The sequence below is a fragment of the Xiphophorus maculatus genome, chromosome 5 (assembly GCF_002775205.1).
Source record: "Xiphophorus maculatus strain JP 163 A chromosome 5, X_maculatus-5.0-male, whole genome shotgun sequence".
Classification (NCBI taxonomy): Eukaryota; Metazoa; Chordata; class Actinopteri; order Cyprinodontiformes; family Poeciliidae; genus Xiphophorus; species Xiphophorus maculatus.
Window position 1 is genome coordinate 4857166 of NC_036447.1, and position 22698 is coordinate 4879863.

Here is a 22698-nt window from a genome sequence, read left to right on the forward strand (position 1 = left end):
AACAGTGCTACGTAGTGCACAGTCCCAAATCTTGTATAAGCTGTATGAATTATGTCTTGTATGTGTTACTATAAAAGAGAGAGACGTAGTTACATTACCAGAAGAGTCGCAAAACTATTTGGTCAAGACCGTCTATATGCAACAAAGCTGAGAACAAGGGGACATATTTTTCAACCTGATCATTGTTTCATTACAGTTTTATGGTTAAAGTCAAGAGGCACAGATGAAATTTATTAATTGAAATTATCTTTCATCATGTAGTCATGTTTCAAACAATGAAGACATCTCGTGAGCCAGAATGTTCAATGTTTTTTATTATTCTTATTACATAAAAGGTCCAGGCACCACAGTTTCCTCATTCCCTTCTGGCCTGTGATGATTTAGAAAAGCAAAAAGGTTTTCCTGTTATTCCTTGACCTAACACTGCACACATCAGTAGGATTGCTTGTTTGAAGTTGCTTTCAAATCTGTTATATTGGAATGCATTTTTTACTAAATAAATTAGTAGGATAACTAACTCCATCTCTCTTAAAGTCTTTGGAATAGGCAGCAAAAACCACCGCAGCTTCCAGTCCTCTCAGTCCTACCTTTGAGGAAACAGATACGTATTCTTAAAAACGTCTGGCTTTCCTCGCTGTTTGCTCCTATGTCACTTGTATCCAGTGTTATCTGTAAAATAACTGTGTTCCTAAAATGTTCAAAACTGATCTAAAGTCAAACAGTCTGCTGCAAGTAATTCAAAAAGGAGACAACGTGCACATAAACCTGCTCTTCAAGTTCAACTTCTGTAGCATAAAACCAAACTTCTGCAGAAGCCAAAATAATTAAATAGTGAAGGAGTCCACTGTAACAACCTCGCTTTGAATGTGTGAAGCCAAAGCAGCTATCAGAGTCCAAGAGGCATAAATTGGGTTAAAAAGAATTCAAATTTCTCTAATGACCCTCCAGTAGGGCTGGGCGATGGGACTTAAAAATAAAATATTTTTTTGTACTAGATCCGATGTTAATCCATTTTATTCTTCTTGCTCTCTTTTGTAAAAAAAGAAATTACAAATGAGAGAAAATAATTTCAAAAAGTGGCTATTATATCAGTCAATTGTATGAAGGAGTATTAGGGCCAGGCTACAAAGACTTTGATTCATTACGAGAATATTGTAGAAATATTAGAAGAATATGCAATTTTACCAGACAAAAAGTTGTTTTAATGAGAAAAAATACAACAGTGCATTAGGGCCACCAACGATAGAAAAAAGGAGTATGTTCCACCAAAAACTCAGAAATGTTCTATTAAAAACAGAAATTTCTGAGATCCAAAAGTCAAAAATTTAAATTGAAAATTAGAAGAAAGAAAATTTCTGAGGTTAATCTAAAGATTTTGGATTTTTTTAGTGGAAATGTATTAGTTTTTTTCTACCTATTATGGCCCAATTACACCATTGTAAAAAGTGCTGAAAGTTATCAAGACCTAATGTTAACACGATTGATTCAAAGTCCTGCTACTTATAATTTAGTGCTTATGTGTTAAAAGATTAAATATTTCTATAAAGTATTAAGTATTATCTGTAAAACTTATATCAAAGTATCACTTCACTAATTTTAAATTTTTTGTGTTGAAGTTCTCATAAAATTATTTCTTTATTTTTCTAATATTATGACTCTATTATCGTATGACTGTATTCTTGTAATATTATGGCTTTATTCTAATAATTAAAAATAAAAATACTGACCCGAATACTTTATCATAGAGTTGGTCTTAATTCAAAACCCCAAAAAATCAAAGCTGTAAGTCAAGCACGATGGCGGCCCTCTGCATGCTAATGTCACTCTAAAGTATGAAACCCAAGGAGAGCGTTGGTGAAAAAAAATCAAACATTTGATGCATTGCCCAGCCCTACCCTCCAGCTGTTAGGGTCATTGTGATGTTACATGATACAAGCTGCAAAACATTAACATAAATGGGAGTCAGAGGGCTACCTCACCCTAATTTTCAAATTCAGCAGCCTCAGCTTTAGGAGGAGGACAGGAAGCTGCCAAACAGAAGCATGAGAAGTGGAAATATCCAGTAGAGAACTTCGTCCAAGCTGTGGCATAAACACAAACTACTGTAAGAACACAAAGCTTTGGTGGGGCCCATTAAATCAGGCCTCCGAATTTTGGAAAAGTCAGCAGGCTTCAGCTGATTCATAAGAGGAGGAAGTGAAACATGAAGTGCAATAAGCAGCATGTGGTGGCAGCGTCCATCTTATCCTTGGACATCTGCAGGAACAGGAAAGGAAATTCGTCCCGCAACGCGACAAACATCACAACGATTCATCTGAGGGTTTTAGAAAAAGAAAAGAAAAAACCTGAAAAGCTCAACAGCAAAAATCAAAGTCAAGGTTTAGCAGGATGAAAAATAAAATGATGCCTTGATGTTGGAAAAATGTTGCTGAGTTGACTCCCATCGTCATCATCATCTGGGCCAGAGCCTCTTCCTCTGTTACCTCTTCTCCTTCAACATCAGGCGGAAGTTGTGCAGCTGATATATACTGGTGGACAACCTGTAACAGCAGAGAAAGATTATACTGAGCATGCTCCAACTGGACCGTTTAGCTACACAGCAACGGTTGCTATGGGAACCTACCTGCCAAAGGCGTTCATTAAAGCCACTATTTCCTGCCGACTGAGCTGGAAGCCCTTTGACGGGCTGTGTTCTGGTAAGTTCTGGATCTCCCTTTCAGAGAAGAGGATCTTTAGAGCCGTGCCCAGACCCTGAGTCTGCACACAACAGAAAGCTGACTCAGTTGGCAGAAAAGAAAAACTTTTTACACTGATTAGAAGAACATTACTGAGGTATCTTCAAGTCAACTGGTTCTACAACCTGAACTCCAGAAAACTCAAAGTGAAAATTAAAAGACGTTCCAACCACATGAACCAATATTTTTATTCACAGCAGAACATAAACAGCATAATAAATGTTTCAACTGAAAAACTTTATAATACTTTACACATGGGCTGGATGATTAAACAATAAAATCAATACTACAATGGAGTATTAGGGCCAGGCTAAAAAGAAATTATGAGAAATAAGTCATAATATCACATAATATTTTTGACTTTATCCTCATATTACTGCAACTTTAGTCAAGTATTACTTTGACTTTATTCTCATAATGTTATGACTTTATTCTGAAAATATTTTTGACTTTATCCTGGAAATATTTTGACTTTATTCTCCTACAACTTTATTCTTGTAATTTTTTTTTTTATGTATATATTTATTTTTTACCCTGGCCTTAATACTCCCTCATACTATGCACACGTGATCAATATGAATAGAAAATAAGTCCGATAGAATTTTACTGAACTCTGATCCAGAACGGAACGGCATTCTGGGGGATGTAGGCAGAGGAAAGGCTTTAGCTTCACAACCTCTTTGGTGGCATCAACTCACTCATTTATTGGTTACCTAGCAACAACCTGATGAGTAAAGAGAGAGCGAGACTGACCTGCAGCTTTCCCCAGAGCCGACACTTACTGCAGCCCACGCAGTCCATAATCCGGGAAATGTTTTTGAAATGGAGCCGGAATTCCTCCTGAATGACAGAAAAGGAGACATGGATGTCCAGAGTTCATTTATTAAGCTGGATTTATTGGTAAATTAACTTATATTGCCATTTTATAGTCATATCGACCGTTCAACATGACTTTTAAAAAAAGTGTTGTTCACCTAGATGACCTCACAATGCTCACATGTTCACAAAAAGATGCAAAACTCTGCAGGCAAGTCCTGGTTAAGTGACTTCTCAAGAACAACATTACATATGGAAGTGGAGGGGGGTTATGTGGATACAGGTTGGTCTCTACCAACCTGTATTTTGCTCCTCTGAACTATTAAATATAATCGTGGGTTGCTGTGGTGGCGCAGGGGCAAAGCACAACCCGCGTACTGAGGCCTTGGTCCTCGTGCCGGTGGTTGTAGGTTCGACTCCCAGCCTGGCGACATTTGTTGCATGTCCCTCTCTCATTACCCTCTTTCCTGTCGAACTTCTTTCAAATAAAGGCCACTAGAGCCAACAAAACCTTTAAAAAACATAAACCTGTTACGGCTATGATCTACCTGGGGAATTGTAGCTGTCAACCATCATGGTCCACTACTGTCAGGTAAAAATACTTTTAACGTTATTCCCTGGAAGGAGAGTTGCTATTCCCTTGACACATCACAACTGAAGTTGCTTTTCAAACCAAATTTATGACTAAAAATATGCACACTTATTCACTTCTATACTTATTGTAGCTTTAATTCTCACCTTTAAAGTCTTAGCCTCCATTTTGTGTCCGGCAAACATGGACTTTTCATCAAAGTGCATTGGGAAACTTCTGGAAGACAAAAAAATCAACAACTGTAAAAACCGTCTCATGAAATCTAAAGCAACAGCAATTATTTTAGTTATTGATTAATCTATGGATTATTCTGACAACTGAATAATCTGTAGACCATTCAATTTTTTATTAATGTAGCTTTAGAAATACATTAATAAATTTTTTTATTCCTTCTAAGTAAGAAAGTAAACATTTTATTACTTAAAATGCAACGATGTAGCATTTGTAACAAAGGATGCATTTGCAGCTAAAAAGATCCACCATTTCTGCTTGACATAACATCAATACAGTGCAGAGCTGATTTGTAGATATTTTTTTTAGATTAATGGATTAATAATTGAATCGCAAAAGGTGCCTAATAGGTTTTTTGGGGGGTTTTAAGCAATTTGGACTGAGTGAGGCTAAAACTGTCACTTGAGGCATTCTGGGTAGAACATATTCACAGAAAAATAAGTTTTATCTTAAATGCAAGATGTCTCAATTTTTTGTACATTTTTAGCTTAATACAGCTTTGATGGTGGTGTTCTTTGAGCAAATTACCTTTTTTATAGTTTGTCTGCTCTAGTTAACAATTAGCTGATTCATCACAATTAATCATTTCAGCCCTAATCTGCAGCTTCTAAAGAGGATGCAAGTTAATAAAATTATGAGAATCCACAAATAATGCATGTTGGTATCAAAACTAGTGGAAAGTTTGTGGCGATTTCTTACTTGACCTCATTAAAAATCTGCAGCAGCAGCTCTTTGGTTTCTCCGTCCTCCTCAGAGCTTCCAGTGTACAGGTTGACGATCGCTCGCTCGAAGTATGGCGCCACCTTGGAGAGCGCGCGCAGCTCTATGAGGTACAGGAAGTAGAGGTTCTTCAGCCGCCTCGTTCCCTCACCCTTCGTCTCCGCCGTGTCGAAGCGGTGGCGAAACTCCTGGATGTTTGGGCCCCACACCGTGCGGCCCCAGCCCTCTGACATTACAGACAGAAACACCTCCATTTCAAGGTTATTATACTTAACCAAAACTAACAAAATAACAAAAAATAAAATGGAGAAAACATTTTCATTAACTGAAATAATTTATGGGGAAAAACTATAGCTAACTGGAACTATATCACATTTATAAAACTAAAACATACTAAAATTACAGACATAATATCCTTCTTTTTTGTGTTTATCAATCAATTTATTAGCTTTTGAACTGATGTGAAACAAATATTTTCCACACACAAGCAGTTTACATCAACAATCTGCAAAATTACGGTATCCCATAATCCTCCTGGCAACATTTATGCTAGTCTGCAAAATGGCAACAACAAAATTTGAGAGAAAACACCAGTTGGTCGTTACTCAACAATAACTGAATACATTTTTTTTTAAACGGTATCTTCTGTTGAGTGTTCATTACCAATCAATTTAAACATAATCACAATACAATATTTTGACCTTTTTGAATTCAGCACCTAAAAACAAACTAAAACTACCTCTGTAAATGCTAAAAGGTAACCTAAAACTAAACAACATTTAACTACTAAAAACTAGCAATCACACTAGAATGTAACAACTGAATTACACAAAAACTCACAACAAAGTAAAGGTAAACTATAATGAAAAATCCAAAACTATTATAACCATGCCCCATATAATTAGTTGGCATTCATAACATGAATCTGCTAAGAAAGTCTTTTTTGGAAAACAAAAAGATGGAAATAAATTATTGCGAATGTTGTGGATTATGACTGAATTTAGTGTTTTAAGAGTGTGTTTATGTTCATACCGTCCAACAAGAACTCTGCACACAGGTGGATGTTGATGCTGCTGTGGAGGCCCGAGATAAGTCGGTAGAAAACTCTTTTTTCCAAACACAAACCTGGACAGAAAGAGAGCTTGTTTAGTTTTTTATCAAACTGCAAACACCAAAACTATGTGGGATTAAATTCAAACCAACCAACCATCTAAATTAGCTTCTCTTTATCTACTGCGTTATAAATGATCATATTAAGAGTCTGCGGAAATGTGATTGTGAATCTTTTTAGCTTCCAAAGTGATGAAGTGACTCGTGGAAAATGCTCTCAGGCCAATGACTGTTAGCTTTTGGCAGAAGTTGGGAGCTAAAAACTGAACTCAAGTAAGAGTAGAACCACTTCAACATATCTTTATTCTAGCTAAAGTTAAAATTCGCTGTCCAAGAAATTACTCAAGTAAAAGTAAAAAAGTATTTAGTAAAAGGTACTGAGTAACTGATCAAAACACTTAATATTCAAAAATAACATACATAATCAAATGCATCAAAATATAAAGTTACGTGGAAATTTGGGTATTTTAAAGCTCAAAATTAAAATAAGTCATACAGACAACATAATTACAAAACCAAGCAAAAGAAAAATGTTTCCAAATCTGTTTCTATCAATATAAAACTTACAAAACTTTAACAAAAACTGCAGGTGTGTGTGAACATGATTGTTCTTCTTTCAATGAAGAGAATCTAGAAATTTTACTCAAATAATAGTAGTGACACTTTATAATTAAATTACTCTAACAAAATTCAAAAGTATGTCATCGTACAATACTTGTAAAAGTAAAAATTTTTCCAAAAAGTTACTGAAGTAAATGTAACTGAGTAAATGAAAATAGTTACTAGCCCTGATATCTACTGTTGTTTTCTTCCAAACATTTAAATGACAGGTGATCAAAACATATTTTTTCTTGTCACATTTCTTCCTGGTTTTCCACTTTCATTCCAGTTTTGAGCTCTAACTGCCAAAGTTTCTTGCTTGACATCAACAACAAATACATTCTTATCAAAAGCTTATTTTCCCACCTGTAATGTCCACCAAATAATTCCAGGTTCTAAAATTGTCAGCTACAGAAACAGATCTGGAGAGTTTGTTACTTTACATCTTTTTGTACCCTGGAGGTGGAAAAGTGAATCAAATAAAATTACTGGCATTAAATGAACTCACCTTCCAGCCACTTGTAAAAGCCTTCCCCTGTGGCGCCAGAAACAGAAGTAAAGATTCTTAATCTGAGTTCACAATTAAAAATGACGTCTTGTGCAGCCAGTTGTTTCACTCACCATCATCGTCTCCTGAAAACAGAGCAATAAAGAAAAGAAATTTACATTAAGGTCATTAAAATAATAATATTTAATGTGGAATGTTTCGTTTAGTGGTGGCCATTTTGCCCCCATGATGCATTCATGTCAAAACGTACATTAGACTACTAATGTATGAATAGACTTAATCCACTCCAACTAGCATCCCTAACTCTTGTATATATACTGTTACTAATTACAATTTGTCAAATGATAAAATCTATTTTTAATCACCTTTAATAAAAACCCCAGTGCAAACAAATTATAAACTTTATGCTGACGCTTATCTATTACTCTCACTGAGATCTTTGATTTTACTGTCTGTTGTTCCTTGTTGGTTTTCCTGCTGAAGTGTTTTTTGTTTTTTTTTACTTGTCTCTGACCAGATCAGGGGAATTTAACAGACATTGAATAACTCTGAACATCTAATATCTGCACTGATTTCCTGCTTATGTTGAACATAATATGTTTCCTCAGTAAATGCAGCTCTAAAATTGTTAAAATGAACACCAGTTTTCAGTGTTCATAGAGAGTCTGCTCCAGTCTCAAATGAACATGGTTTCAGTGGCGGTGCTGTCCATGGTGCTGAACTGGACTTTTTTTTTTTTTTAATTGAAAAAAAAAAGAAAAGGCTAAATATTATTTTTGCGCCACTCATGATGGCAGAATGCAAGAGCAGCTCTGTTACATTAGTTCTAATAATTTTCTAGACTATTTTTTTTTGTTGAGCTCTGGACAGTTATTCCCTTTATTCTGAATGCTGTGCAGCTGGAAGGATTTTTGCTCACATTTATTTTTGGACAGTTATGATGCGTAACCGTTTACTATTTGGTGCATCTGATTACAAATAAAAACAAACGTTGTGTCATGTTGGACATTATTATTGTTTAGTTTTCTTTCTAATGGGTCTTTCAGGATATTACTGAATCTCTGTTAGTGTCACTTTAATCTTTAAATTGTATGTTTGCTATTTATGGACCTGGCAGCGTTTCATTGAACTGTTTACATCCACTCTTATTGTTTCCTTGCGTTTTGTTTTTGTTTGACAGTTTTAAGAAAGACCAACTTTAACCAATCTCTGAAGCTGTGTGAGGTTCCTTGCTGCCTCAAAGGCGCCATCACCATCCCAGTTCCCACAAAGCACTCCGTTACAGGATTGAATTACTCCAGACCTGCCACACGGTTGGCTGTGGTCATGAAATTCTTTGAGCAACTGGTTCTGACGTCACGGGCCCCCTGCAGGGCCCCTTGCCGTTTCATTAAATTCAACAGTTAATCAGACAATGCAGGTTTACACTTCATCCTGCACCATCACCACTATCCAGGCACTTCAGCCTGAATGTGACCTAGCATGTTTTGGTCCATTAATGTAACTAAGTTTGATTTCATGAATTCACAAAATAATTTGATTCTTTCTTTTTTTTAATTGAATGTTCTGTCTGTGTCCATTAGGTGATTTTAAACCCAGTTTTCCAGGTTTTTGGGGGGGTTTTGCCTTCCACTCCAAACACTTAGACTTGACTTACCTCTACTGGGAGCCAAAGGGTTCAGAGGTCGGTATACTGATCTGGGCCTGCCACAGAAAAGCAAACATTTATTAAACACGCACAGACAACTGAGAAAAACTTTGTTTTGTTGCCAAATGTCTAGCTCACTGGTCTGCAACCTAAGACTCTTTAGATATCCCTCTGTGGCTCTTAACGTGCTTAATAACTGAGCAATATTTTAAAATGTAAAATTGTAACATTGCCACCAGAAAATTGCATTTATTGTGCAATAATATGAAACAATTTTTTGTCAATAAGATGCAAACTACCTTGAAAGAAATATCTTAAATTTGGAAACAAAATTGTAATTTTTGCTCTGTAATTTTAAAATCTAAGCAGTTTTCATATGTTATGTGTTATAAAAACAAGCGATTTGGTTTTAAATTCATGTTTTGTTTGTGGCTCTGAGCTTCAGCCTGAACCCTGAATGAAATGTGACAGCGCTAATGTTTGTCTGGTCTCACTTGAAGCAGTTTTCCTCATAGATGCTGTTCCACACTCTCCATGCAGAAGCCCCTTTATAGCCGGTGTATCGCTCTGGATTCAGCAGCAGATCCACATACTCGGCGTCTGGAGAGGTTTCATCTGAAATAATCCACACATAGTAATATATAAATGTTTTGTGGTTCTTATTTCTCCCATCAATAAAGACTCCTCTTTATGCAGCACTAATTTAGCTTTAATTTCCAGTTTACATCCTGCATTACCAACCAGAAGAAACAAAGAGTCTTTCTTCATCCGAACCACTTTAATGTTGACTGAGGAAGATTCTACATCCTCCACTTTTTGTGCTGCTTCAACCATTCAACTTTCACCATAATCTGCTCATTCAGGACATTACGGCTACATATTTTGATATTCACATGTTCTACGGTTTAGGAAATATTCAGTTTTATATGATCATCTTGGGCCTTGTTGAAATGAATGGAAATTCCCTAATTTCTGAAAAATTCTGCTACAAACATTACACCCTTTCACGCCTAACTACTTCCACATACTTTCAGCTAGAAACGGTATTCAAACTTTAAAATATAGTCATATCTAGGCCTGTCACGATAGCAAATTTTCCTGAGCGATTAATTGTCTCAAAAAATTATTGCGATAAACGATAATATTGTCTGAAGACCTTTTTACACTGATTTAATGGAAATGACGTAATAATGCATGTGATTTCCTGCCAAAGATAGATACACTTTATTTTCAAAAGAATATGTAACACTGGAGCTGATAAACAAAATAAACAAAACAACCAAAAACAAAAATAAAATGGATTCTCAGTCTCCATTAACAAAAAATGTACTTGATAAAAACTAAACAACATAAAACCAAAGTGGAAATAAATACTGCCTTCAACCAAAAGAGTGCAGATTATGAAGTCTGTATATTATGTTGCCCTTCAGTAATAATTAGATTTAAATAGAGAAGATGGGCACATCGACTACCTGATGCAATAGTTCACACTACATGATTTTTGCTCCTATTTTTCCCCTTATGACAATCTTAGAAAGTTGGTCTTTCTAAGATTGTGTGGTGTGTTACGGTAGATCGTCGTTGCCGCTCCGATCTAAATCAGGGATTTTCCCCGACTGGGAGCTTAACGCAGCCTGTTGAATGTGACAGGTAGCCAATCAGAAAGCGAGGATTCTCCTCAGTGTTTTCTGAGGGGAAATTACCTCGGCGAATCCCAAACAGCTGACACGGCGCAACCCGAAGTCCAGCCGACGTGGAAACAACATTAATGTTTATTCAACATGCAAAGAATATAGAAATGACAAGAGGAGGAGTTGGAGCGAAATTGCTACCGCAGTTGATAAACCCGGTAACTTTTCAGCTGTTCTTCGTTAACGTGACGTAAATAGGTTATAATGATTTTCATTCAGTCAGGACTTTACGCTGACACTAGCCACATGCATTGCAGGTAGATTGTAGTAAAGCATTGATTAGTGCCTGGTTTTAAAATTAGTTAACTGAACTTGTAGCCATTATTTTGTGCCCATTGTTGGACACCACACGGCAGGAACGAACCCGATCGAACCTTTATACCTAGGATTTCTGTCGGCTAATATGTGATCTGTCAGGTTTTGAAAATGGGCCGACAATCGGCCGACAGCTCTAAGATCCTGTCGTGTGCGCTGGGCTTTACACTAAGGAAATGAGGAAGGGAGGAGTCAGTGGAGAGCACCGGAGTTGAGCTTTTTTTCATTCAGTGTCATCAACAGAAAGAGAAAAAGGCCGGAAGAGACGATAATGCCGATATTTGAAATGACGTCGATAGTTTTAATTTATCGTACGATTAATCGATTTATCGTTTATCGCGACAGGCCTAGTCATATCCCTTAACTTCTTCTGTTTATTTCAGCTTTTTCATATCTTTTACAGATTTCATATCAGACACATATATTACACATATTAGTCACTAGAATTATTTATGTTTGCTGAACATCCCAGTGATGAGAGACAGAATATGTCAGAGATTATTTATTAATGTCTATATTAATTCGTAGCTGAGAATAAGAAGGATTTTACCGTCTAGCTCACAGAAGTGATCCTGAGCATCATCGTGCCTCGCCCAATCAACAAAGGCCTCTTTGCTCTGGTTACTGTAACAAAGTAAAACTTAAAATGAATGAAAAGAGACCAAATGAATGCATCAATCATTAAGATCCCAAATGTTCAACCAGTGAAAACAAAAACGAGATGCTTTGATGAGCAGAATGTCATTAAGATCAGAGCTGAACCTGAAACATGTTAGGACATTTAAAGTAAGTTACCCAACATCCCCATTAGGGCTGAATGATTAATCACATTAATCTTGATGAATCAATTATTCAAATAACAGTTTGTAAATTAATTGCTAACTGAACTACACAGACTTAAAAAAGGCCATTTGTTATAAAAATATAGTATACTCAGAGAAGTAATTAATTCCAAATTTTAGAAAATATATTTACATTTTGCATTTAAGATAAGAAAAAAACATTGTAAATATGTTTTACACAAAACTCCTCAAGTTGCATCTTTTTTTAGCTTCACCCAGTTCAAATTTACTAAAGGAATGTCATGTTATTGCATTTTAGGAAATGTTAATTTTCTTCATTAAAAATGGAATTGGTTTGTTTATTTCCATCTTTTAATGTATTGCCAATATTGTATAGAAAACTTACATAGTTTAATGAAAAATCTGAAGAATTTATATGATTAATCACCAGAATAATCAGATAAATGGATAATAATCACTAGTTGCAGCCATATTGGCTTGTACAGGACCAGCCAATATGGTCCTGGCTGGTTCTCAGCTAGAGAAACTCAGCTAGTTTCTCTAGCTGAGAAACTAGCTGAGCTAGTTTCTCAGCTAGTTTCCTGAGAAACTAGCTGTTTCTCAGGAAACAGCTAGTTTCCTGAGAAACTAGCTGTTAGTCTTCTATTGTTGGGGATGATTTCCCTTTTCTATAAACTCACTGCCACCTGGCATCAGTGGAAAGGAAGTATTACTAATACTAATATAGACATTACTTGTTCAGTTTTAGGGTGTGCTAGCTGTGTCAGGGTTCAGGAGATGGAGGTACTTGTTTAACCTGCTTCTAAAATCACTTTGCACTTTGAAAATGGGGTACACAGCATCTCCAGCAGGAGTCTGACCCCTGACCTGCAGCCAACAGAGGCGGGTCAAGGTGCGTGGTCTGACCTCAGGGTGCTGTTGATGGCGCCGAGCTTATTAGCCTGCTCACACTCAGCCTCGTCCGACATCGTGTTGGCTGCCTGGGAGTACTGAACACACACAAGGAGGTAGCATGTGTTAGCAAGAGCTAACCAGCAGAATAACAACACCTTTAAGTAATCACAAACTGCTTCAGCATGTGAGTAATTTCAATTTTGCCTAAAAACAAAAAGAAATAAAAAATATCTTCGACTTTCGCCTGTTTTGCCTTGACAAACTGTCGAGACTGGAATTTTAGTATCCCACCCCTTTTCAAGAATTTAGAGAATTAATCATTTTCCACTCAATTATAAAAACAAACAGCTGTGATAATAAAGCTGAACATGCAGTCTATAAATATTTACATGACTTTTCTTTAAGGCCCATCATGAACACTTTCATTTGCTTGATTTGGGTTTTGTGAGAAGAGAAAGTGAAAGCAGTAGCTTCACTTTTTTTTTTTAGTTTCTTCCTACAAGAAGAGACCTGGAAATTCGGGGTCACCAATAGCAGTTTTCTGGCCTGTCGTCAATCTGTCAATCTGTCAATAGCCTGACATTCAAATTTTGCCCAATGCTGATTTTTTTGTCTGAAAAGTCACTAAATGTAGCAACAAAGTTGCTAAGTTGTCAACAGTGGGGTTATGATTGTCAACTGTGCAGCTACAGATGTGACTTTGTTAAAAAAGAAATTAAATTAAATTAAATTAAGAAAATCAGGGTCGATTTAAAAGTTTCCTCAGGCTTTTTCATTCTCTAGAATCGATGTGTTACAATTAAAACAGCTGAATCAGACAGCTAAACTCTGCACCCGGTTGTAAATAGAAATTCACTTTAAGAGGTTTTCTTACCTTGTTGTAATTTCCAGACTTAATGCCAATAGGAACCTTACTCTGCAAAACCGACATTAACAAAGTCAGCACCATATTTTTTATTTTATTTATTCATTTATTTCAAAATACAAAATGAAACAAGCACCCAGCTGAACATGAGAAAAGATCTGCATACATAACCAAGAACACAATCATTTCCTTGTCTCTACTTTTCTGTTTGAAAAGGAAGAATTCTTCCTCTTATCTCAATTTAATAAAATATATCACTTACCGACTCTAGTTATGAAAAATTTTTAATTAAAAACATAAATAAACTTCAGCAGATCAACTGAAAATTGCATGTAGTGATAACTTAAATAGAACTAAATAGTGGAATAAAGTTTCCAGTTCATCTGACTGAATCTGTGATGCAAGTGTGGGTGAACTCTGACCTCTGGGCAGGGCTCCACATGGCAGTCTTTGATGGAGCAATGTCCATCATCGGGCCAGAAAGGACATGGACGCTTTAGGTTCACCTGGGAAAAAACAAACATGGAGTCACTGCGTCTAAAAGACATTCTGGTGATCATGATGGCTTCCCAGCTTGAATTCAAGACTCACTTAACTCTACAAGTACTTTATGCTCGGTTGGATATATAAACAGACTCATTGTTCAGAACTTACACGGAGGCTCTTTGTTTAAAAAAAACAAAAACATGGAAGTTGGTATGGAATTACAAAAGACAGAAAAATTTTTTAAAAAGTGCCTTTTATTTCAGTCATCCCTTTGTATTAAAGCAAGGCTACAATATTTGTTGTTTAATTATGACGACATACTCATAACAGTAGCAGAATAAAGACTAAAGATTTTACCAGAACATCTCAAAATGATGAGTAAAAAGTAATTTTGAAGAAAAAAAAGTTTCTATAGTTATTGAGATCTAACTTCAGCAGCTCTGCGGCTCTTTCTTTGAATTATTCAGCCATTTGCTCAATTGTTTCAAAGTCCTGCTGCTGATAACAATTTGATGCTGATGTGTTAAATTTTTTTCCTCATCTGTAAAAACAGATATCAAAGTATAACTTCAAAAGATGCTCAACATTCCTCAGTTGATTTTTTGTTATTTTTTTTATGCAGGAGTTTTCACAAAATTATTACATTCTCCTAATGTTACAACTTTATTCTGGCAACAATAAACTCATTATTCTTGCATTATTTTGAAACACGCTTGTCAAGTAAGATGATAGCTTCACTCTTAACTGTGGAAACCCAAAGAGCGCATTAGCGAGAAAAAAACTGTAGATTTTCCAAAACTTACATCTTCAAAAACAAAAACTTTGATTAATCGATTTATCACTTTGAATTGCAGGCATACTTTTACCTTTGTTTGAATTAGTATGCTCCCACTTATCTTATTGCTGTTACACCTGAATTTTATCACTCTTTGACAATAAATTATATTTCTATTCTATTTTATTAGTAATAAAACAAAACAAATGTGATTTCAAAGCCCATGGAAACTCAATACATCTAAGTTATTAGGACGTAAACCTTTAAAAAAAGAACCAATTTTTTATGCCAGTGATGAATGTGACGCCTTATATTTATTTCCACCTGCTGGATAATGTTTAAAGCTCTGACCGTAAATTACACTGATTCATAATCCGCTTACTTTGTAGTATCTGAAGTAATCTCTCTCCGCCAGTTTCTTGATGCGAGGATAAATCTTGAAGTTGTTGAAAACATCAATGCTTTCGACATCACAGAAGCAGTCATCGAGAACCCCTGTGAGCTAAAGCAGAGCACAAAAACCAAGGCAAATTAGCTGAAACTTCAAGATTTATTTACTTTCTAAATCTATTATTCTTTTTTTAAGAAAGGTTCATGCTAAAATTTAAATCCTACAACAGTTGGTTGATCAAGACCCACGAAATGTCATGATGTATCCAAATAAACTGTCTTAAACATCTATCAGAAAGATAAACTAGAACATAACAGCATGTGACATATTTAGGAAGTAATATATAACTAAATGAAATGTGAGATTTAAGCATTTAATTTACCAAAAGAAGAGATGGAATGAGGTAGGAGTTGAGTTGTGTTGCAACAGCAGGTTTGGCACACAAACCACCACCAGTTTGAACCATCGTTAATAATACTTTCAACACACAATGTGTTTTATTATCGGAGCCCAGAAAAACAAAAAGAAATCCCAACCCATTCGGTCAAACATGCTAACGCTGAGGTGAGCCTCTACTACAACAAAAACCTAAACCAGAGAACATTAAGACGTCCAGCAAATGTTGTAGAGTTTTCTTTCTTATGCAAATCTGCTGCAACACACCGAGGTAAACAGGTGGCTTTGTTTCAACAAGTGATTTAACAAACTAGAAAACAATTCATCCAAATTATTGTTTACATATCCGATTCACTGTTTGAGATTGGAAGAACAAAGCTAACAACATTGTCTGAGATACTTAAGAAACAAAAAATGCAATGAAATAGGCTTTGATGAAAATGTTTGCTTATGGGGTAAATAAAAAAAATCTAATACTGAAATTATGAAGATTAATTTTATTTGTACAGGTAAATTATTCACACCCCTGGAATATTTCAATTTTAAAACATTTTCATTGAACCACTAAGTTTGTCTTTGTCCGAAAGTAACAACTTTAAAAAAAAACAAAGTGTTTTATTTGACTTTTATTAAATATTCTATTAAATCAATTCAAATAATTTATTAGTCCCACAAGGAAATACAATATTGTAACTCATTTTATCCAGGTTTCTGCAAAGAGTTGCTGTAAATGCCAATGGCTGTAGGCAGGAAGAATCTCCTGTAACAGTCAGTGCTACAGCAAAGCTGAAGAAGCCTCTGATTGAAGAGGCTTCATAAAGAGGATGCACAACGTTTCAAATGACGCAATCTTTCTCAATAATGAAGTAAATCTCTTTATTAGCATTATAATGATAAACACTTCATATAGTTATGGACCATTCTTTGAATGTTTCCAATATTTTGACAAGTTATCTTTAGGAATGAGAAAGCAGCCATGCCATCACTCAAATTTCTCTTCATAGTTCCTCTATCAAGTCAAAACTTTGACTGGGCCTCTCCAAAACATAGATAATACCTTCTGGTAAAATGAAAAAAAACATTTAACCTAAATGTTTAAGAGGCACCCATTTACAATAACCATCAGTTTTTATTCAGAATTACAAACACAAATTCATCCTCATAAAAAAACATATCAATTTGATCCTAGTTAAAGTAAAATGCAGTCAAATTCAGTTTGTAATACAAATGATGGCTTAAAAATAAAAACTTAAAAAGGCAATCAATCCTCCGGAGAGAACATGTTTAAAAAGCAGAAAAGAACGACTCGGTTTCAACAGACAGAAACTTCCAGAAACCCTGAAGCGATCAAAATGTGGTTTGAGTGGCGAAAAACACGGAAGAACTGTCTTTTTATAGTAATGAAACTAAGAGGAAGCGAGATAAACTGATAATATCTAAGGAAGCGGTACGATTTCTAAGATAATGAAATACATTTTTGTATTTTGTACTTTTGAGAAGTGAATGAAAGCTATCCTAGAAATCGACTAGATATTGGATTTGAAGGACATTTCCTGGTCAAACAGCAAGAAAGTTCCTCTTTAGAAGCTCTGGTATAAATATGACAAACCATGTTTTAATTCTATATAAATGCAAGTTTTTCATGCATGGAAAACAACTTTTACAGAATCTTTATAAATCACTTGAATTAGATGCACAATTATCTTCAGATTTATGACAAGATGTACCTGAAATTTAAAGTTTGAGGCATTTACCATAAAAAAATGTGTACTGGTTCCTCAAAAAATATTGAAACATATTTTTCTACAAATACACAGAAGCATTTCTATGCAGCCAAATTTGAGAACAGATTTTACTTTCGAGGTATCAAGATACTAAACCCCTAAACAAAATCAGAGCATAACATTTTTCAGTTAGTTCTCTTTAAAGTAGTAGAATGATTATTTATATTACCTTAAAACCTTCTTTATAAGTGAAAAACAATGTATATCTATTTTCTAATTTTTGATGTAAACAGAGCAGCAGCAGGACCACATTTAGCTTATATTTATAAGTGTTTTGTTATTCATTGCGGAGAAAAAACATGGAGAAAATCTCATCAAAATCTTTTAAATTGATGCATTAACCTTCAAACAAGAAAAGCTTTCGAATTCCTGGTCAGATATACGTTGGCTACGCTGCGTCCCGGGCGACTTCTACTGCCTGAATTTGCATCAGATGAAAATCAGTTAGTCAGGGTTAGTTAGCGCATTACTGGAAATACTTCCACATGTTGAAATTATTTACTGAGGTTTCAAAAAGTATTGTATGTTACAGACGTTTCTGTCGACTCACCGGTCAGATTAGTGTTTCATTTTCAGAATCAAACCGATTCATTACTCAAGAAGCTAACATATGTGACAAACAAGGGATTTTATTAGACGCAAATGAAGAAAGACATAAAATTTATTAAGTGGGAATATAATAGTACCAAATTAAACTCTTTATGAAAACTCAACTTACTTTTTTAGTTGTTCTTTTTTTGTTGTTTATGAAAACAAAATGTTGAAATTAACTACTGATGCTTGAATTTATCTTTCAAGAATTAGGAAATAAACTTACAAAATAATCTAAAGACAGCTTACAATAACACTTATCCAACTAGATATAAATAGCACAAGTGTAGCAGACACTCAGGAATACCAGTTTGTCTTGTTATCGCAACAGAAGCATGAAAAATTAAAGTACAGCTGACCTCTGAGTGCAGCAGTCCACTGAAAGCCAGCACCATAATAGAGAACCCAGTTGTTCTCAGCATCATTTCCTTCTTCTGATATTATTAACAAAGTTCTCCTTTTGTTGGTGAAACTGCTCTCCATATGCTGGGGCAAAGCAGAAGTGTTTCTGTAGGCAGAACTGTCATAACAACCCCGGACACGACTCCACCTCCAAAAGAACCAAACCCCGCCTGACGGAAGAGCTCTGATTGTAGTTTTAAGGGGAACTGTGTCCTTTGTATAGCACTAAAACACAGCAGAGTAAAAACTACAACTTCCATGAGCAGGCACAGGGGAGGATGAGGCCTGCAGCCAATGAGAACACACCACGATTTGGACTTGTCCGTGGGAGTCAGACCTGTTTGAGCTGAAATTAAAAAAGCATTATGTTCACACCCACACAAAACCCGAATGCTGTTGGAAACAAAAACAAGGCTTTGTGTGGCAGTGAGGTGGCTCATGTCCTGAAGAGTTTCTGCAGCCCACCTGGATCAGAGGTTCTGATCCAGAACTGCTTTTTACATTTAGCAGAACAGAAGTTGGGACTTAGAAAAGTTGCAGGATAGCGGGAGACCAGAGATCCAGACCTGCACCGTCAATATTTGATATACAAAATGCTGCATGGAGACACAGAACTGAAGGGAGCAACATGATAACACGTAATTCTGGGTAAAAACAAACCTATTTTCACATAAAGCGGCTAAAAATAATGTTTGCAAGGTGCCCTTACATGACAGAGGCAGCTCTGATCCGCACTGTCCGACTCGCTGCTCTGCTGCTCGTTGTGCTGCGTTTGGGGTCTTCCGCTGTTGTGTTGAAACCAACCAAAAACTAAGTTCCCCAGAAAGCAGATGGACAGCAGAACCCAGCAGGCTTGTGCAGTTATCCTCCACATCCCTCACGGAGCTGGGCTGTCAACGATGGACAAGGAAAAAACAAACTTCAGCCTCTCTCTGTTCGACTGCGATCTGTGGGATGTTAGCCACCGGGCTAACTGTGGCTAAAACTGGAGAGTCCGCTCACACTGCATAAAAACACACGGAGACACGCTGAAAGAACGAAACATGTCTTTCTAAGTATGTGGCCACCAAATATCCATCTTACTTTCGATTAAAACACACAATTACGCGTCTTCCTTCCGGAAAAAAACAGTTTCCATCGTTTTTCTTCTTCTACGCTGCTCTGTTTTCTTCTTCCTGTCTTTTATTGACGGTTGCAAAGCAACGTTTGGTGCGCAGCCGCCACCAACTGGAATGGAGTGTGGGACGGGATACTAAATATCCACATAAAGTTTAGCAAAACTACAGAATGCAACCTTTATTTAAAAAAAATAGAAACAAATAACATATTTGTTAAAGTAAGCATGATTACTTTAACAAATATGCTAAAGTAATCAATCAGAGCCAGAAGGAGAGTCTTAGAGTTGTCAATCACTCTTGTGCGACTCCTCTCTCTTGCACTTTCCTAAGCTGCAGCTGGTTCAAGACATGTGCCACCAGTGCTAAGGCCAGTTAGCATGACCACTGATGATGGCGGATAAAGTTTCCTTTAAGGGTAAGTTATAGTTCAGTTATATTTCCACCATTGAGCAGCGAGTGCATGAGGATGATTGACAGTGCTAAGATCCTCCTCCAGGGTCTGATAGGTGGTTTTTGTTCAGAGAGGTACAGTTTTGCAGACTGCAATAGTACCTCAGGGAGGAGGTGGAGTATGATCTTTTCTCAGATGATTTGTCTCATTTTACACTGTCTTAACTTAAGATAAGATAAGATAAATCTTTATTGTCATTGTCACAACGAAACGAAATTAGCACAAGTTTTAACAAATATGTAAAGAACAAATATATATTTTTAAATATACATACTGCAGCTTCAACCACATATTTACACGTTATATCTGTATTAGTTGTTTTACGAATGCTACCTGGAAGAAAAAATATTAATTTCATTCAACTTTTCTGATTTTTTTCTTTTACTTTCTTTTCTTCCATTTTTTCATTCTTTTTTTTTTTGTTCTTTTCATTTCCTGTCAACCACACAAAAAGTTAGTGCATCCAAGCTGTTGGGTAGCAGCACCCTTGATGTGTCTTAAAATTAACCTAATCACAAAATGCCTTGGTAAACATGGAAAAATATACAATCTGCATATAAATTTGGTTATATTTCTTCGCAACTAATCAGTTTTCTCATTATTTTCTAAATTTACTGAACATTTTAAGTTTATATTATCAATAAATCAATCAAATTATATTTACATAGCACATTTCAGCAGTAAGGCATTTCAAAGGACTTTACATCATAAAAACATTATTTTAATTAATTTAGTTGATATTTACTGAAAAGGCAACATTGAAGCAGATTTTCTGATGTTTTTATTTTGTTCTACTGAATTAAATTACATATTTAATTTGTAATTTAAATGACTCGACATTAACAGCTTAGGACTTTGACTGGCCTTTATTTCCAGATGTGGGTAACCAGCTGGACAGCAGCTGTTTGGTTTGCATGAATAATTTTGTGCATAACCTCAAATGTAGTTGTCTTGCTTAATTTACCCCTTTTTTAAATTAAGTATGAGTATAAGTTATGGTTATAAAATTATAAATGAATGCTAGATCAGAGAAGCTAAAGAAAATAAATGTGATATAAATGTGATTTTGACATTGAACTTGAAATGGTGTAAAAGGTGTAACTGCAATTAAACATCACTGATATGTTGGAGGTAGAGAGTAGGTGAAAGGTGAAAGGCAAGGAACTAACAGGAGAGCAGAGATGATCAACGCCTTATTTAGAGAGTAGGTGAAAGGTTGTGCAGGCAATGGACATAGGAGGTTGAGCAACCCTGAGACATTAGCACAGACATCAGGACATAATGTCTGTAAGACAGTGATGGATATGAAATCATCTGAGCAGTCAGCCAATGAAACAAGCCCAGCAACAGTGCTAGCCAAAGAAACCCTATAAAAGGTGAGTGCAAAAGAGGAACCGTTCGTTGGATCCTCCGGGCAGCTTCGAGCCAAGATCGAGATGGACAAAGAACTCTGCAGCTGAAGAAGAGCCGGGGCCACGGAGCCGAAGACTGTCCTGCTCATGCATGGGGACCAACCCGTCTGGCCCACAACCTGTGGCTTCAAATCGCACTTCTCTCATCAGCTGGGTTCAGACCCCAAAGACAAAGATGAAGACAAAGGCAAAGACAAAGAAGAAGAACTGGTGCCTGCCTTCCTGCCAGCACCAAGTCCTGTGTGACCTCAGCATCCATGCGGAGAAGAAGCTCATCAGACCTACAGATATTCCTGCCTTCGCTGATCAACTTCTTCCTCCTGCTGCAGCACCTTCTTCATCATCGTGCCAGGTCTGGGGTTCGAAACACCAAACTCCGTCCGTCTCTCTCAAAGGTTTCCTTTTTTAGTTCTCAGTGTCAGCAGTAGGGAAAGATAGACTAGATGATTGATTTTACTTATTTGATTATTTCTGCTACTGAATTAAGCTGTACTGACCCTTGCAAAAATGCCTTACTAATAAAATATTTAGCATAAAGAAAATCTAAAAGATGTTGTGGACATTCAGTTAATGAGTCACCTTAAAGTTCTTTGATGGTTGTAAAATAGCTGTGATGTTTGATTCTGGAGAGGAAAAAGTTTAAAATGTTTTTAAGTTGCTGGTAGCCCAAATTTAAAACGTCATCCTTGGGACTCGCCCGAGTCACTAAAACCTACCTGGTTCAATAACAAATGCAAGTTGTAAAATAAGAGAACGAGCGACCGTTAACAGGTGTGCTCTGTGAAACTAGTTGGCTGTAGGCTGCTCAGTCTGGCTAATTCACAGAGGGAAGAAGGGTGAGACACCTGGATGTAGGCCGTTAAAAATCAGGTGAATCGTTTCTCGAAACCAGCTTAAACAGAGTTTACTTCAGTTCTGGACAGGGTAAATCCCGGCAGATTTAGGAAACTCAATTAACCCGTTAGATGGAGAGCTGGTAGCACATCTCCCCTCTCAGAAGAGGAAGCAGAGAGTGAGAGAGTAGAGACAGAAAGGAGGGGGGGGGTGTTGCGCAACAACACACATTTTGTTATTTTTATATTTTGTGTCTCTGACCGTTAACAAGCCCAATTTCTCTAGATTAATGAGCAAAGTTCATCAAACCAAATGAGTAAAAACTCAAAATAACAGGTTTTTTTTTTCTTTTAAAAATTATTATATGTTGTCCAATCCATCATAAATCTAAAGTTTTCTTGGTGTTTTACTGAAGCCTCTAAAACTTTAAAATAGCAACTAATTAACAGGAAAGTAAATAGGTTTGTTCAACTCACTCTTATACAAAATAAACATATTGGAAAATCGGTATGAATAGAAAGTATTTTATG

The 22698-nt window shown here is 36.1% G+C and overlaps 1 protein-coding gene across 2 annotated transcripts; it reads right to left on the reverse strand.

Moving 5' to 3' along the window:
- Positions 1-1334: 1334 nt before the first annotated feature.
- On the reverse strand, positions 1335-19544 carry ero1b (endoplasmic reticulum oxidoreductase 1 beta). 2 transcript variants are annotated; one of them, XM_005816150.2, is made up of 17 exons: positions 19437-19544; positions 19063-19243; positions 15172-15291; positions 13951-14034; positions 13538-13579; positions 12676-12758; positions 11517-11590; positions 9455-9575; positions 8970-9016; positions 7426-7437; positions 7313-7339; positions 6127-6219; positions 5074-5320; positions 4290-4359; positions 3489-3575; positions 2624-2757; positions 1335-2540 (listed from the first exon to the last, which is right to left on the reverse strand). In XM_005816150.2, the coding sequence occupies exons 2-17, from the start codon at positions 19225-19227 to the stop codon at positions 2480-2482; spliced, it is 1467 nt and encodes a 488-aa protein (XP_005816207.1). In that variant the 5' UTR covers positions 19228-19243; positions 19437-19544; the 3' UTR covers positions 1335-2479. The 2 variants fall into 2 exon arrangements, with proteins under 2 accessions (XP_005816207.1, XP_023189774.1); XM_023334006.1 differs by lacking the exons at positions 19063-19243; positions 19437-19544 and adding an exon at positions 18311-18476.
- Between the last annotated feature and the right edge of the window lie 3154 nt (positions 19545-22698).